General features: G+C 36.6%; 1 protein-coding gene across 3 annotated transcripts; it reads left to right on the top strand.

Annotated features, from left to right (window-relative positions):
• Positions 1-469: 469 nt before the first annotated feature.
• LOC149848644 (uncharacterized) lies at positions 470-16,827 on the top strand. 3 transcript variants are annotated; one of them, XM_090012046.1, is made up of 7 exons: positions 470-557; positions 652-725; positions 2,492-2,779; positions 3,072-3,233; positions 4,132-4,221; positions 4,619-4,875; positions 16,537-16,827. In XM_090012046.1, the coding sequence occupies exons 1-6, from the start codon at positions 499-501 to the stop codon at positions 4,780-4,782; spliced, it is 837 nt and encodes a 278-aa protein (XP_089868172.1). In that variant the 5' UTR covers positions 470-498; the 3' UTR covers positions 4,783-4,875; positions 16,537-16,827. The 3 variants fall into 3 exon arrangements, with proteins under 3 accessions (XP_089868172.1, XP_089868187.1, XP_089868180.1); XM_090012061.1 differs by lacking the exon at positions 16,537-16,827 and having other exon boundaries at positions 4,163-4,221; positions 4,619-4,822; XM_090012054.1 differs by lacking the exon at positions 16,537-16,827 and having other exon boundaries at positions 4,151-4,221; positions 4,619-4,822.
• Positions 16,828-17,302: the final 475 nt, after the last annotated feature.

Raw genomic sequence — 17,302 nt, 5'->3', positions numbered from 1 at the left:
ATTAAGGCCTATGTCACAAGGAGACGTATAAAGGACACGGGACACCTCATTTTTTGTCTAATTTTCCAGTAAGAATGGTATACAATGAGATACGACACGAGAGTAAAGCTGTATCCATGTGACATATCTTAAGACCTAATGGCGCTTAGATCTAGATCGAGAGGCCATCTCTTATATTTTGGGACGATAAGGGGAGGGATATAAACGATTTGGGTTCAGGTCCGATATATTGAAATACCAAATCCGAGTAATCATATTCGGATATCCATCGGATTTTGTTATGAAATCCTAAACCGAATCGGACCAGTTATTGATCAGATTTAGATTCGGGTTGGATATCGGTTAAATCCGATCCTTTGACACCTTAGATAAGGGAAACGAACCTGATTCGGATCGATTCGATCCGATTCGGCTCTATAGGTATGGGCGAATATAGATATGGGCGAATAATCCTCTCTCTCTCTCTCTCTGGGAAGAAGAAGAAGGTTGCAGACGGCAATGGAGGAAGAGAAAAGAAGGGATTTGACGGCAAACTCTTTTGTTACTCATTCGCTATTGTGGGGATCTCTTCTTCTTCGTCTTCTCTTTCTGTCTATGTCTATTTCTTTCTCTCCTTTGCTCTCTCCTACTAATTCTGTTTTATCAACTCAGGAATGGAGAGAAAGATCAGGAACATGATTCAGAGAAGACAAAGATCGTAGTCCCCTCGCCTTCGTCGGATGATGGTATCTTTTTGTTTTTTTAATCTTTTGCTCTTTCCTTCTTCTTTTTCTATCTTCTTTTTCTTTTCTTTTTTCATTTTTTCGGGGTATGGGATTCGTGTGGGAGAACCTATAATTGCAATTTTCATTTCCCTTAATTCTTCTTCTTTAGATGGCATTTCTTGGTCGGTTTGTGGATAATTCACATTTTGATTCACAAATGCTATTACCTATTACTTCCCACCTTTAGATGCGAAGAATTTTGCAAGAATTAGATTGAATAGTTTCGCATTTTTTGTTCTTGGACTCTAATTTCGTGGATTGGTGTGTATTTTCAACAGTTATTGGATTCAAGTTGTTGCTAAACATGTAGAACATTCGAGTCGTTTCTGCATTTAGGCATGTTTTCAGAATCCCAAAGAAAAAGGGGAAAAAATAGAAAGCAGTATTCATGGCTAGTGTTTGAATAGTCTTCAAGTAGAAAATTGAGAATATGGTGCAATCGTGTCTTGATAATCTGTAGATTAATTTGGCGATGGGGGAAAAAGAGAGCGCAAAGATTATCAGGGCTAGTTACTAAAGAGTCGACTAGCAGAAAATTGAGAATATGGTGCAACTGTGATAGTTGGTGGTGGGGGAAAAGAGGAAGAAACCATTATCAGGTTTCGTGTTGAAAGAGCCCACTAGCAGAAAAAATGGGAATATGACGCAACTGCATCTTCATAGTTGGTGGTGATCATATGTAAGATTAATTTTTTGATGGAGAAAAAGACAGGGAGCATTATCAGGGTTAGTGTTTGAAGTGTCAATTAGCAGAAATTTGGGAATATGGTGCAACTGCATCTTGATTGTTGGCGGTGATCATCTGTAGATTATTTGGTGATCTTGGAAAAGAGAGAGAGAACCTTATTGGGGTTAGTGTTTGAAGAACCAATTAGCATAAAACTGGGGATATGGTGCAACTGCTTCTTGATAGTTGGCGGTGATCATCTGTAGAATATTTGGTGATCTTGGAAAAGAGAGAGAGAGAACCTTATTGGGGTTAGTGTTTGAAGAGCCAATTATCAGAAAACTGGGGATATGGTGCAACTGCTTCTTGATAGCTGGTGGCAGTAATATGTGGATTAGATTTGTGGCCATCATAGAGGTGGATAAATACTGTCACTTCAATTTTGGTTTAGAAACTAGTACCTGAACTGTATTAAATGAAACATTCACTTTGTAAAACCACCTAGTTAAATATTCCCATGCTTTCTCAACCATGTCTATGTGCCTGCGTACAGATGTTCAATCATTTGTTTGTTTTAACATTTAGATATCCAATATAGTTTGATTCGATGTCCTCCTGATTTTCATCTCTATACTGGTTTCTTCTCAACCTGTTTGAAGATCTTCTAAATCAAATATCTGTGAGCAATGTTGTTACTATGTTAAAATTGAACCAATAAGCTGGGTCTTCGATCTGATCAAACCAGATGGTTCCGATCCAAGAGATTGTAAGGAAACCACATTTCCCATTTGTTTCTTTTGAAGTATTTGGTTAAACCAGCATATTTTTCTTTAGTAATTTTATATTTATTAGGAAACTATATTATAGAAAGTTGTAGGAATGAATTATGTAATATCTAGTCTCAATATTCTCCATTTCTTCTTGATACTTGGCTATTTTGCCAAACTGCAAATAATGAAGGCAATGGAACATATTTATTTTATCTTATGTCCTTTGTTATCTTCTAATTTGTAAGATTATAACTACAATTTTGGTGGTCCTTGATGTGTGCCAAAAACAGATTGGGAAGCTATTGCAGATCGAGCTTCAAATGAGCTATATTTTCATGATTTAGAAGACAAAGCATCTAAGATTTCTTTGGACTCATCTGTGTCACATTTGGAAGATAGATCATCCAAGATTTCATTGGAAGAGGAATGCCGTGCTCCTAGGCAACGGGGACGAGGATCATTTATGTATGGGTCAAATGGATTATATAGTGACCAACATGCTGATGCTGCAGATGGGTGTGGTTCTGAAGATGAAGTGGATTGCCAGTCTCGTACAGAATCTATGGAAAATAAAACCAGTAAGTTTTATTCGTTGAGCTAGGTTGTTCCTGTGCTAATTGTTTAGAGATGATCCACTTTTGGCTGCCCACATGTTGCAGCTAAGTTTTGGGGCATGTCTCTATTGTGATATATTGAGTTATATATGAATGTATGATATGACATTGGTGACTTTCCATCTTTTATTTAAGTTAAGATTGTCTCTGTTTAGCTATCCATTCTGTTTAGCTGCTATTTCTTCTATGTATTCAGATGTACAAACCATGTAGTTATATGTTGCTAATTCTTGCTTACTTTGTTTTATTATTTCAGCACAGTATGGTACTAGTCATGTTCTTGTCCTTCATGGATTTCCCTCTAGTACTCGAACAACTGAACTGGAAAAAGATTTTGAGAGCTTCTGGGATCATGGAGTTGTTATACGCTGGTTTGATGATACTACTGCACTCGCGGTATTTAGAACTCCATCACTAGGTACATAGTGTGCTTCTCCTTGAACATATGAATCCTTGGAGTTTTGAACCCTTGCTTTAATACTGAATCTAGCAGCTGCTTTCCAATCATGTTTGCTGGTATACGATGATTTGCAAGCACTGGAAGCCTGTCTGGCGTTATACTGGTGCACCCTGATAATGATTTTCACTTTGGATCTCTTAATTTTCATTCTGACTATGGAATTTCTTCTTGTGATCGCAAGCCAGTGTCAATCACTTTCTTGTGCTTAGTGCAACCCATGGAACTTTTAACCACATTTCAAACATGTTAGTATTCTTTGGAAGAAAAAAAGTCAGAGTGTGATATTTCATCTTTCTCATAGCAAGTATTATTTTTCTCTTGGCTGGTTAGGCATATAGATGCTGTCATAACGATATAGCTTCCTAAGCCTCCTGACAAAGAAAGATGAGGTGCATCTATAGATCTCTATTTAGGGTATTGGACAACATTCTATATCTAATGATGGTTAAAAGAGTCGGAAGGCATCTAGTTTTGCTGATGTGTCAGGCGCTTGAGGAAATTTAGCCAATCACCTAAAATTCATAGAATGTGACTTAGTTACCATACTGACTGCTATCACGTTTTTGTGGATATTATTAGCAGTTTTTGGTGTTCCTGCATGTTTGTTAGTTACATAACAAAGACAACTATTTTCTTTTCTCAGCTTTACAGGAGAATGTAGTGTCATATATGATTTGAAAGTTACAACTGACTCACTTAAGCATCTTCTCATCTTCAACTGTTTTACTTGTTTCCTTGATCTGCTGAAGTTGTTTTCTGTGATTGAGAAATAAAAGGAAAAAGATCAACTAGACCCCCTTGTCTTTGAATGGTTGCTGCTCAATATATTATTTGGTGTCTCAATTTCTTATTGCAGCCTATGAAGCTCGTAACAGTGTTCATTGTAGATACTCTGTACGCATACTGGATGAAAGTGATAGCATCATTAGCTCAATTTCTGCAAAAGGTATGTCTTTATATTTCACATGGTAAGGGGTCTGGTTTTACTTCACAATTTGACTAATCTTCATTTATGTTTTTCTAGCGAACTTCTGAATTTCCTTATTCATGTATTAGTAGCATTTAATAGTTTAAGATTAATAAATCCAACATCATTAAATATTAAACAGGATTTATTGTTGGCAGGAAGAGATTTAAGGAGAACCTGAAAGTAATACTCTTTAATTTGGAAATGCATCTGAAATAGAAATACCAAGGTTCCTGGTCTGTCTTTTGATAGGTTGCTAATAGTCATCTGACAGTGAAAAGTCAACTTGTGTGCTTTGTTTGAACCTCTTAGAGCTCCATATAGATCTTTTCGGTTACAATTTCTTTTCCTTTTTAATTTTATTCTATTTGTTCAGATTTGGAACTCCCTCATCCTAGACCCAAGACTTCAGTACAAACAGCACAGAGATTGATTGCACAAGGTATGGGACAGAAACCATGTTCAAATTTCAGTGCTCTTGATTTACGGAAACAAGAGGAAGCAAGGAGGAACCGCATTCAGATGCGTCAAAAATTCTGAGACGATGCATGGGGAACTGAAGAACCTTAGCGGTGCCCTCCAATTGGCTCTTGGATTCTTAAGAATGGGATTCTACAATCATACCTCCTCAAGGTTAGTTATTTTATCTAGAAAAATCAGAAAAAATGTGCAGTAAATTTTCTTAAATGAAAGTCATGCACACTTTAGTAATCAAACGCATGAGGTGCCTAGTTGTCACCGGGAGACCAATAAAATATGATAGTTTAAGATAAAGAAAATCATAAGAAATCATAGAGAATAAATGTAAATTAGTTTACAGAATAAAATTATAATTGTTATAAAACATAAAATAATGGTTTAAGTGAAAAGAAGACATTATTCACGTATTGGGTTTGGATCAGATCCAAACCCAATTCAAGTGTATCTAATTTCAGATTTAAGCACATGTTCATTTATTATATTAATGGCATATTGTAAATTACATTGTTGTGTAATGGGTATTCTCGTACCCTAGTAATTGTAACACTATATACTTAATGAAATGTCAATACTGCAACCTCCAGTGAAGGATTCTGTAGCTCTTACGTATCCTCTCCTCTTCCTGTGCTTGGTCTTGTGCATGTGCCAAGGAACCCACCATTTCTTACATGGTATCAAAGCCATTGATCCTCTCTCCAACGTCTTCATCCAAGGTATTTCTTTTCTTATTCTTCTTGAAATCTATTGATTCTCTCCAGTCAACGTATTTCTGAAATTTGCATCCCTATTTCTCTCTCCTTCTCATCTAAAAATCAGCATCCCTATTTCTGAAATCTACTGATCTTATTCTAAAAATCTGCATCTCCCAACTATTTGCATCTAATCTTTCTCCTTCTCACACTGTTTCACGTGATTTCATTTGGTCACGCACGTGATTTCTTTTGGTCACGCATGAGCAAATCTTTGTGTGATTTCATAAGTTGTTCCTAATCTGATATTTTCTTCAGAACTGAGTAAAATATCAGATCTGAGTAAAATATCAGATTCTTTTTCTTTATATTTTAGAATAACGTTACCTCCAAAAATCATATTCAGCTCTTTGCATTTCATTGACTGATCTTTACAGATCAGTTTACTGCATAACTTTGGTTCTGTCTTGGGTCAGCTACCCGTAAAAAAAAAAAAGGCCGAGTTCTGAGTTCTAATTTTTTTTTCTGACTTCTTTGGTTCTACTCCAGTATTGTTTCTGACTTCTTTTATTTCTGAGTCTTTCTCAGCCTTCAATCACCTATGGATTCCCTTTCTTCTTCTCAATCTGGCCTCTCTTCCAACTTTCTTAGTCAACTTGTATCTGAAAAACTAAATAACTCCAATTTTCTCACCTGGAAAAGACAAATCATCCCATTTATAAGAAGTCAGGATCTTTCTGGACATCTAGATGGCTCTGTTTCTGTTCCTCCAGAGTTCATATCACAAGATGACAAGGCTGGGGGAGGGTGACACTTCCATTACTTTTGTCAGAAATCCAGAATATATATCCTGGATGAAGCGAGATCAAGCTTTGTTTGCCTACATCACTTCTACCCTGTCACAGGAGGTGCTTGTGGCAATTCCAGATGACTGTTCTGCAATGCAATTATGGCATCGATTTGTTCAGACATATTCTCAAGTTTCTCAGGCCAGAGTATTATTTTTGAAGAAAGAGTTTCAAATGCTGAGGAAGGACTCCATGACTATCATGGAATACTTGAACAAAATGAAGACCATTACAAATCAGTTGGCCATCGTGGGATGCGCAGTTAGTGACAAAGATATGGTGCAACAAACTTTGAGCGGACTGGGATCGGATTATCATATGATGGTTACTTCTTTATTGTGTTTGCCAGATTTACCTACATTTGAAGACCTTCATGCCAAACTTTTACAATATGAGATGACCTTGAAGGGATTTTCTGAAGATACTCATGCTCAAGCTGGGGCACACGATGTCCTTGCCACAGGAGTTTCCTATGGACGAGGACGTGGTAGGTATGATTTTCGAGAAAGAGGGGAACAAGAAAGAAATGGATAAGGAAGTCGTGGAATATTACTTACACCCAATATTCCTCCTAATGGACAGAGGCAAAGATCTATACCCACCTGTTTTCTATGCAATAAAATGGGACATATCAAAGCTAATTGCTGGTTTAATCCTCAAAATAGAGGCAAACAACTAGAGACAAGAAAGGGGTCAGATAAATTGAAGAACAATAGTGAAGTCAAGGAGTTGTTACTATCTGCTCTAGCTGAATTGAATTTAAAACAAAATGATCAGGGCACTTGGTATGTCGATTCTGGTGCAACCACTCATGTCACTGGTGATGCTGGTAAGCTCTTAACTCCTGTTCCTTATGCTGGTAGAAATAGTATAGTCACTGGAGATGGGTCTCACCATCATATTTCTCACATTGGAAACTCTGTCATTCCTATGTCTACTTCTTCTCTTGCTCTTTCAAATGTCATTTATGCTTCGAATATAAAGAAAACTATTGTTTCTGTCTCTAAGCTTGTAGATGACATCAATACTCTAGTTGAGTTTACTTCCTTTTCTGTTTGTGTCAAAAACCTTCACACGAGGGAAACGCTCGTTGAAGGAAAACGCCAAGGGAATATGTACGTGTTCAAAGAGAATCCTTCCACCTTGAAGCTCACATCATCATCTTCTTCAGCCCTTCCTAAGAATGTTTTTAGTCTTTCTGAGTGTAATAAGCCGAATCTTTGGCATGGTCGTCTGGGTCATTGTAATAGTCATTTCATTCAAAATCTTGTTTCAAGCAGTCTTCTTCCCAAGTCAAGTCTAAGTTTAAATGTCAATGATAAAAAATGTTCAAGTTGTTTGCAATGTAAGAGTCATGTTCTTCCATTTCATTCTATTAATAAAAGAGCTTCAAGACCATTTGAAATCATTTGTTCAGATGTTTGGGGTCCGGCTCCAGTTCCCTCTATGTCTGGCGTCAGATATTATCTTATTTTTGTTGATAGCTATTCTCGGTATACATGGATTTTCTTTATGAAATGTAAATCCAAAACATTCAAGTTATTTCAGAACTTTCATTTCTTTGTTCAAAATCAATTTTCTGATAATATTCTTTGTTTCCAATGTGATGGAGGGGTGAATTCTCCTCAAATGACTTTATTAATTTTCTCCAGACAAATGGAATACGTAGACAAGTGTCTTGCCCTCATACACCTCAACAAAATGGGATTGCTGAACGCAAGCATCGCCATATTGTCAAGAGTGTAATGAGCATGCTGCATGATAGTAACCTTCCAATTACCTTATGGGCAGAGGCTTTTCATTCAACCATTCATATCATAAACCGATTGCCCATGAATATCCTAGAAAACAAATCACCCTACTTTTCTCTACATGGTGTTCATCCAAATTATCATGATTTGCGAGTATTCGGGTGTGTATGTTATGTTCATATTGACAGTTCAATGCGACACAAGTTTCGGGATAAGACCTTGAAGTGCAGATTTGTGGGGTATGCTGATGATTATAAAAGGGTACAGATGCTATGATCTCGTGAGCAAGCGTATCAAAATATCCAGGAATGTTGTATTTGATGAATTGAATTTTGACCACAATGTTAGCACTTTTCCTGAAATTGAAGTTTATCACCCCTGGTTACACTCTGATCTCTTTTCTAGTGTTAATGATGTTTGTCCTTCAGAATGTAATCAAAGAGATGAGGGAAACATGTCTGATGCTCTCCAAAGGACTCAGGAAAGTGTCTTCTCAGATCTATCCTTGCCTCCTGGAAGGTATAAAGGTATTGTTTACTCTCGACGTGAGAAGGAGACCATCTCCAATTCTGATCAGGAGATGAATTCTTCTTCCTCTGTTTCCAGAAGATCCACTCGACCCCGACATCCTATTGACAGATGGGTAAGTTATGAGAACTTCACTATGGATTTCCAACTCTTCTTAACCTCTTTAGGTAAGGAAGATCAACCCACAACATTTTATCAAACAATAAATTCTAAGTGATGGATTGAAGCTATGAATGAAGAAATGAAGGCTCTTCATGAATATGGCACTTGGGAGATTGTTCCTAGACCACATGATCGAAATGTGGTTGGGTCCAAGTGGGTGTATAAAATAAAATATAAGCCGGATGATACTATTGAACGATATAAGGCTAGATTGGTTGCCAAGGGATTCACGCAGGAGTAAGGACAAGACTATGACGAGACCTTCAGTCCGGTTGTGAAAATGGGCACTATTCGAATTATATTATCATTAGCTATTGAGAACCAGTGGATTATCAATCAGCTGGACGTAAAAAATGCATTCCTACATGGAACTCTGAAGGAGGAAGTGTACATGGAGCAACCCATGGGGTATGCAGAAGGGAACTCCAAAGAATATGTGTGTAGATTAAAGAGAGCTATATATAGTTTAAAGCAAGCCTCCCGATCTTGGTTTGATAGTTTTTCTCTTGAAATAGAGAAATATGGTTTTAGTCGGTCTCTTCTTGATCATTCTCTTTTCATATTCAAATGTAAAGACACAATTATCTTGTTATTGATATATGTTGATGACATAATCATTACAGGTAACTCTAATGAACCTATTGAGCAGGTCAAAGAACTCCTAAATCACAGGTTTAAGATGAAGGACCTTGGTCAACTGCGATATTTCCTTGGAGTAGAAGTTGACAGAACTGTTAAAGGCATGAAACTTACTCAACATAAGTACACTATTGATGTTTTCAGCAAGGCAGGTATGAAAGATTGCAAGCCTCTAAGCACGCCCAGTGTACTTCATCAGAAACTTAGTTCCCAAGATGAAGATTTGTATGAGAATCCTACAGAATATCGCAGCATAGTAGGGATGCTTCAATATCTCACCTTTACTCGCCCTAATATTGTCTATTTAGTTAATCAGGTATCTCAGTTCATACATGAACCACACATTGGGCATATGGAAGCTGTTAAATGCATTCTTCGATATTTGAAGGGAACTATTGGGGATGGTCTTGTGTACAAGAAGAGTACGAAGGAACGTCACATGCATGAACTTCTTGTATACACAGATGCAGACTGGGCAGGAGATCCAGATGAGCGTAGGCCAGTCTCAGGATATTGTGTTTTCGTTGGCCTAAATCTTGTCTCTTGGAGCAGTAAGAAACAAAGGGCTATTGCGAGATCGAGTACCGAAGCAGAATATAGATCAATGGCAGCTGCTACAGCTGAAGTAACATGGATCAGATATATGTTGACAGAAATAGGAGAATCAATATCTAAATGTATTTTCTTATGTGACAATCAAAGTGCCATCAACGTGTCATTCAATCCTATCTACCACAGTCGTGCCAAGCATATTGAAATTGATCAACATTTTGTGAGACAGAAAGTCGAAGAGAAAGAAATTGAACCAAGATTTGTTCGAACTACTGATCAAGTTGCTGACTTGTTTACCAAAAGGCTTATCAAGGACAAATTCTGGATGTTGAAAGGCAAGTTGTTCATGGTCAAAACCATGTCCAACTTGAGGGAGGATGAAAAGAAGACATTATTCACGTACCCAATTCAAGTGTATCTAATTTCAGATTTAAGCACATGTTCATTTATTATATTAATGGCATATTGTAAATTACATTGTTGTGTAATGGGTATTCTCATACCCTAGTAATTGTAACACTATATACTTAATGGAATGTCAATACTGCAGCCTCTAGTGAAGGATTCTGCAGCTCTTACTTATCCTCTCCTCTTCCTGTGCTTGGTCTTGTGCATGTGCCAAGGAACCCACCATTTCTTACATTAAGTGTCCGCTATCTCGGCATTTGCCTGAGCACCTAGGCACTGCTAGGTGCCAGGCCTGCCTACTATGTCTAGGCATGCAACTTAGATTGATTCTTGGAAATGACAGAAAATGTCCTTTACTTTGGCATCCAAATTTTCGTAAATATTTGTTGTTCTGGAATTTTGAATTCTGTATTTGTTAGATTGCTGATATATATATATATATATATATATATATATATATATATATATATATATATATATATGGGATGGGTTTATGTTTTCTATTCTCCTGGGTAAGAAACCCACTCATGAAAACCTGCATTTTTTTTTTTTGCACATCTGACCCTCCAGATGTGATCTACATGTTCATGTTATTAGAAATTGGCACTTATGTTGGATTTTCCATGGGTTAAAAAATCAACATACAATGTACTGAATTTTCAATCCTCAAACGATTCAGAAGAATATAATGCAAGGGTCAAGTCCTACTATTTTACCATGTTGAACACATCCATGAGATTAGATTTGGTAAAAAGAACATCCTGAGTTTCAACTAGTGGGTGTCTTACCCGTGTGGGTACTAAATACCTGCCTATATATAGGGCCACTAGACTGTCACTTGCATACAGATGTGAGAGCAGGACACGATGCAGATATGCTGGATACAATACGATAATTTTTAAAAATAGGACATGAGGACATGACCATACACAGACACATGTGTGTGTGTGTGTAAAAAACAACAATTCTAAATCACTACCAAATAATGAAACCAAGTTGAAATTAACATGTAATGTAATTGATGACATGTTAAAATAAAAAGAAAAGTGAATACAAAACAAGTAAATAAGATCATAAAAGAAATTGATAAAGTTAATGACACTGTTGACTGTGTGATAAACTGGTTTGACTATATCCATGAAGTGTCCGAGTGCCATGTCATGTTGATATGGGATATGCGTGCCAAGTGTCTGTGACATAGCCACTAGAATACGAGGACTAGAGTGTGAACTAGGCAGGAAGCGACTATTGGATCATGCATTTTTAGAAAAAAAAAAACATGATTTTTGGATGCTTGAATATTTACGAAAATTCTGAAGCATCGATTTTTATGCCTTAAAACAATCATGCCTATGCATCATAATTGGATGATTCAAGAGCCAGTCCCTTTAAAACCAAGAACATAGATCACATATGTGGACTATATATAGGGAAAATAGAAAATGAGAACTAAAGTGTGAACCAAGCTTTCTATGGGTTTTTTGGTTTTCTTCTTAAATCTGACCATAGGAATGTGATCTACATGCTCAGTTTTAAAGGGACCTGCTCTTGAATAATCGGATTATGATGTATAAACAGGATTTTTGAAGGCTTTAAAATTGATGACTTAGAATTTTTGTAAATATTTGAGTATCGAAAAATGCTAAATTTTTTGTGGAAAAAACATGATGCAACAGTCCATTTCTACCAACCAACCATGCTGAACACATCTGCAGGGTTGGATTTGCGAAAAAACATCAGAAATGCCTAGTTAAACATACACACACACACAAACTAGAATATGAGAACTAGAGTGTGAACTAAGATTTTGATTGGTCTCTTCTTAAATCTGGCTGTACAGATGTGATGTACTTGCTTGGTTTTAAAGGGATAGGCTCTTAAATCATCCGATTTCGATCCATCAGCAGGATGTTTTAAGACTTGAAAATCGATGGCTCAAAATTTTGGTAAATATTCAAGATCCAAAAATCATTTTTTTCTTCCAAAAAGCATGATCCAACAGTTGATTCCTAACAAATGGACCATACTGAACACATCTGTAGGGTTGGATTTGTTGGAAATGCCTAGTTCACACTATAGTTCTCATATATATATATATATATATATATATCATAGTCACCTGTATCATTAAAGGTAATTTCTTAGCGAGGGAAAATCTCAGGAGTTTAAAAATTGAAAAAATATATATAACAACAAAAAAGCTAAAAAAATAATAAGTTTTGCATTATTTTTCTGTCAAAAATATAAATAAACATGTTTTAAAGGTTTTAAAATATAAAAGAAACAAAAATTTTCTAAAAACATATCGTGATATTATCACTATATTTTCTTTCTCACCATATTTTGAAAATATCGCGATATATTCCCGATATTATCAGCTACCTTGAAATAGTTGATAATATTGGGATATTTTCAAAATATTGGTGATATATATATATATATATATATATATATATATATTGTCACGGATATCAATGATATTTAAAAAATATCGCAAGAAATACCGATATTTTAAGGTAGCCGATATTAAAGGTAATATGTCACAATACAACAACAACAACAACAACAACAACAACAACAACTACGCCTTCATCCCAAAACAATTGGAGTCGGCGATATGAACCAAAAAAGAAAATCATTCTGGGTCTTCCACATGAATCATTCTCCTCCAATCATTTCTATCCAATGCCATGTCCTCGGTGAGGTTCAAAGCATTCATATCCTTTCCTATCACCTCTATCCATGTCTTCCTAGGCCTACCCCGACCTCTTTTAACTAATATATTTTCCCATTTCTCCATCCTTCTAACTGGAGCATCATTAGGCCTTCGCCGAATATGTCCAAACCACCGTAAACGATTCTCTCTCATCTTATTTTCAATGGGTGCAACGCCTACCTTCTTACGTATCTCCTCGTTTCGAATCTTATCTTTTATTGTATTTCCACACATCCATCTCAGCATACGCATCTCAGCTACACTCATTTTTTGAATATGATGTCTCTTGGCAGCCCAACATTCCGTACCATATAGTAAAGCGGGCCTAATAGTCGTCCTATAAAACTTTCCCTTCAGCCGCAATGGCATTCTACGATCACACAATACTCCAGTTGCACTTTTCCATTTCATCGACCCAACCTTTATCCTATGATTTGCATCTCTATCAATTTCTCTATACTTTTGAATGATAGATCCCAAATATTTAAAACAATCATCCACCGGTATTTCTTGCTCACCAAGCTTCACTACACTCCCATCACTACTTCATTGCTTATTAAACCGACATTCCATGTATTCTGTCTTACTCTTACTCAACTTAAAACCTCTTGCTTCCAATGTCTGTCTTCATAATTCTAACTTAGCATTAACCCCAGCTCTAGACTCATCAATCAAAACAATATCATCAGCAAACAACATACACCACGGCACATTTTCTTGAATTGATCTCGTAAGCTCATCCATCACTATAGCAAATGGGAAAGGGCTTAAAGCAGATCCTTGATGTAACCCAACTATTATAGGAAAATTGGTTGTCACCCCTCTACAAGTGCGGACATTGGTTACTACTCCTTCATACATATTTTCAAAAGGTAATATGTCACAATATTTTCAAAAATATCGATAGAAGACAAAATATCGTGATAATATCACGATATTTTTTGGGAAAAACTCTTTTTTATTTATTTTAAGTTTGCATTTCCTTTTTTTATATTTTAAAACCTTTAAAACATATTTTTTATATTTTTGGAAGAAAAATAATGCAAAACTTATTATTTTCTTAGCTTTTTTGTTATTTATATTTTTTCATTTTTTTAAACTCCCGAGATATTCTCGAGATTTATCAACTTTTGAAAATCTCTCTGAGAAATACCTTCCTCGAGAAATTACCTTTCACGATACAGGTGACTATTATATATATATATATATATATATATATATATATATATATATATATATATATATATATTATGTAGCCAAAAGCCCCGACTAGGCACCGACTAGTCCGCCTAGTTGGTCAAACACCTAGGCTTTGTAATTCCTAGATGGGTACCTTAAAACGTACCAATTTAACCGACTAGACACTGACTAAGGTGCCTAGTCAACAACTAAGCTGCCTTCGCCTAGGCACTAGGGCAGTTTAGCCATTTATTATTCTTATATATATTGTTATTTTTTGTATATATATAATTATATATACCTATGTGTGTGTATGTGTGATTTGTTCTATGAAATCATGAAAACATGGTTAGTTATTATATATATATATATGTGTGTGTATGTGTGTACTACTTTGCTTTTGGGATTTTTTTTGTGAAACATTGAAAACATGCAGAGTTAATTTTAATTGATTATGTTTTTTATATATATGTATTTGTTTCTGATGAATTTTTCTATAAAATCTTGAAAACATGTTTAGTATTATGAATTATTTTATATGTTATTTATATATGTATGTATTATTGTGCTTCTATGAAAGGTTGAAAGCATATTTTGTTGATTATACTGAATATGTTATGAATAATATATATATATATATATATATATATATATATATATATATATATATATATATATATATCTTGTGAAAGCCTGTGTAACTTTGTACTTGGGTAATGAAAACATCTTATTAGTAAAAGAATTAAACATATTTTCGTGTATATTCTGTGTACATGTATATTCTGTGTACTTGTTTATATTTTAATTGGGGTACCGACTAGTCCCGCCTAGTCCTCGACTAGTCTTTTTAGGGGTCTACCAACTAAGCACCGCCTAGCGCTTTTCACAGTATATATATATATATATACCCTGAACCCTGCTGATGTGTTAAGGATGGTGAATTTGCTTGGAATAGACCTTTGGAGGTGTACTTCGTGATGAAAAATATGATTTTTGGATGCTTTAATATTTATGAAGATTATGAGCCATTGATTTTCAGGCCTTAAAAACTTGTGTTTATGCATCATAATTGGATGATTCAAGAGCTGGTTCCTATAAAACCAAGCACGAGGATTTCATCCATCTGGTCAGATTTAAGAGAAAATAACCTAAAACCAGGAATCCCATGAAATCTTGGTGCACACACTAGTTCTCATATTGTAGTGTGTGTATATATATATATATATATATATATATATATATATATAGAGAGAGAGAGAGAGAGAGAGAGAGAGCTGCTAAATGTATTCCATGCTAAATGAACCAGGGCCGTCTGATCGTGTTTTGATCAGACGGCCCTGGTAAATCCCTTATATGTTTAACTTTTCCTCGTTCTGAAACCCTAACATGCCTTTCTCCCTTTCCCTCTCCCTTCTTGCCGGTGGTGGCCTCCGACGACCGTTCAGCTATACCCAACGAACTCCGGCGACCATGCAGCCTTCAGCGACACCCTACCCCTCTTTCTTTGCCTCTCCTTCCGCCTGTCCCTTCTCACTGACCGGTGACCACTCTGGCGACAGCAACTACCAACCACTCTTGGGTCGTCTTTGAAGGTGGAGGGTGTCGCTGACCGCCACTGCGAGCTAGAGGCAAGGAGGGAGAGTGGAGGGGTCGCTCAATCAATGTGGGCTTGGTGGATGGAGGTGTGGGTTTGTCGGATGGAGGCTGCGCTGTCATTGGAGGTGCCGACTGTCACCGGAGGTGTGAGCCGTGAGAGAGGGAGAGAGAGAGAGAGGCAGCAGGGGAAAGGAGAGAAAGTCGTGAATGTGGTTAGGTTAGGGTAAAATAAGGGTTTAAAAGGGATGTTTCTTGATCATCTGATCATAAGATGATCGACAGTCCAGAATCATTTAGTAAGTTTTGTAAGGAATCTCATTTAGCAGGTTCTCATTTCTCTCTAACTCTCTCTCTCTCTCTCTCTCTATATATATATATATATATATGAGCATGCTCTATAATGTATTGGTAATTGAAAACCCTGATGAGCTATAGAGGAACCTCCCACATCTGATCATCATCAAAGTGTGACGACTATTGCTGCTAAAATCTTTCTCCTCTCTTATTATTATTTAGTATTCTCAATGACAAGTAGAAAACCAGCTTAGCAAGAAATTGGCAATTCAGATTCAAACAAAAAATGTGGTGCAAATAAAAGTTTGTCTATGGCTGTTGGGCATTGATGTGTTTGATTAGTCTTTAAAACTGATGCAAATGAAGTAGATAATTATGATACAAGAGATTAAGCATACGTGTTTTTCTTGCTCAAATTTGATTCAATTGATGTATTTTCATGTTCTTGGCAGGATTCTGAGTACGTGTACACTCCTCTTTGTTCATCACTTAATTGTCTCATGGATTGGCTCGCACTGAATTATCATATGGATTTGCAGCTGTGCTTGACCCAACTTTTGAGGGCAGATCCTCTCTCTCTCTCTCTGTCCATTTTGATCCGAAACATGTGTAAAAGAATGAAATGCATGTAAACAGTAATTGCTGTCAAGCAAATAACGATGGTGATTTACACATTATATTGATTTCTTCAACTCATCTCCAGTGAAATAGTATTTCTTTTACATCAATATGGGAAGAAACACGTGAATTTTTCATGCAGTATGGACTTGAATGGAGATATTGTAGCTTGAAATATTGCTTATACATGTAAAACCCATGTTTTTCGAAAAATAAATAAATAAATGATTTTTTGAAAAAAAACCCGGAGCTGGGTCTGACCCGGATCCGACCCAGACCCGCTAGGGTTTTGGGGGGGGGGGGGGTTGAGGGTTTCTTTTAAACCCTCTTCTCCCCCCGTGTGCTGCACTTCCCACCTACCTCTGTGTTTCCCTCTCCACGCGACGAAACAGGAAACCCTTCAGGATTTCCCTGTTTAGCTCCTCCCTGATCCCTGTTAAAGGCACGTCGAGGGGAGGGTGGGCTTCCATTGCCTGCGCCTTCCTCCTCTCTCTCTCTCTCTCGGTGTGCGATCGCACCTTGGTGCCAACGACCTCTTGTCGATGCCTCTCAGGGGAGCCCGATGCCAATGCTCGCTAACTCTCAGGTGACCCCCTTACC

Source organism: Nuphar pumila, chromosome 1 (genome assembly GCF_984573655.1).
Source record: "Nuphar pumila chromosome 1, dmNupPumi1.hap1.1, whole genome shotgun sequence".
In the NCBI taxonomy this organism is placed as follows: Eukaryota; Viridiplantae; Streptophyta; class Magnoliopsida; order Nymphaeales; family Nymphaeaceae; genus Nuphar; species Nuphar pumila.
The sequence above is the reverse complement of the archived record's forward strand: the minus strand, read 5'-3'. Positions and strand labels throughout refer to the sequence as shown.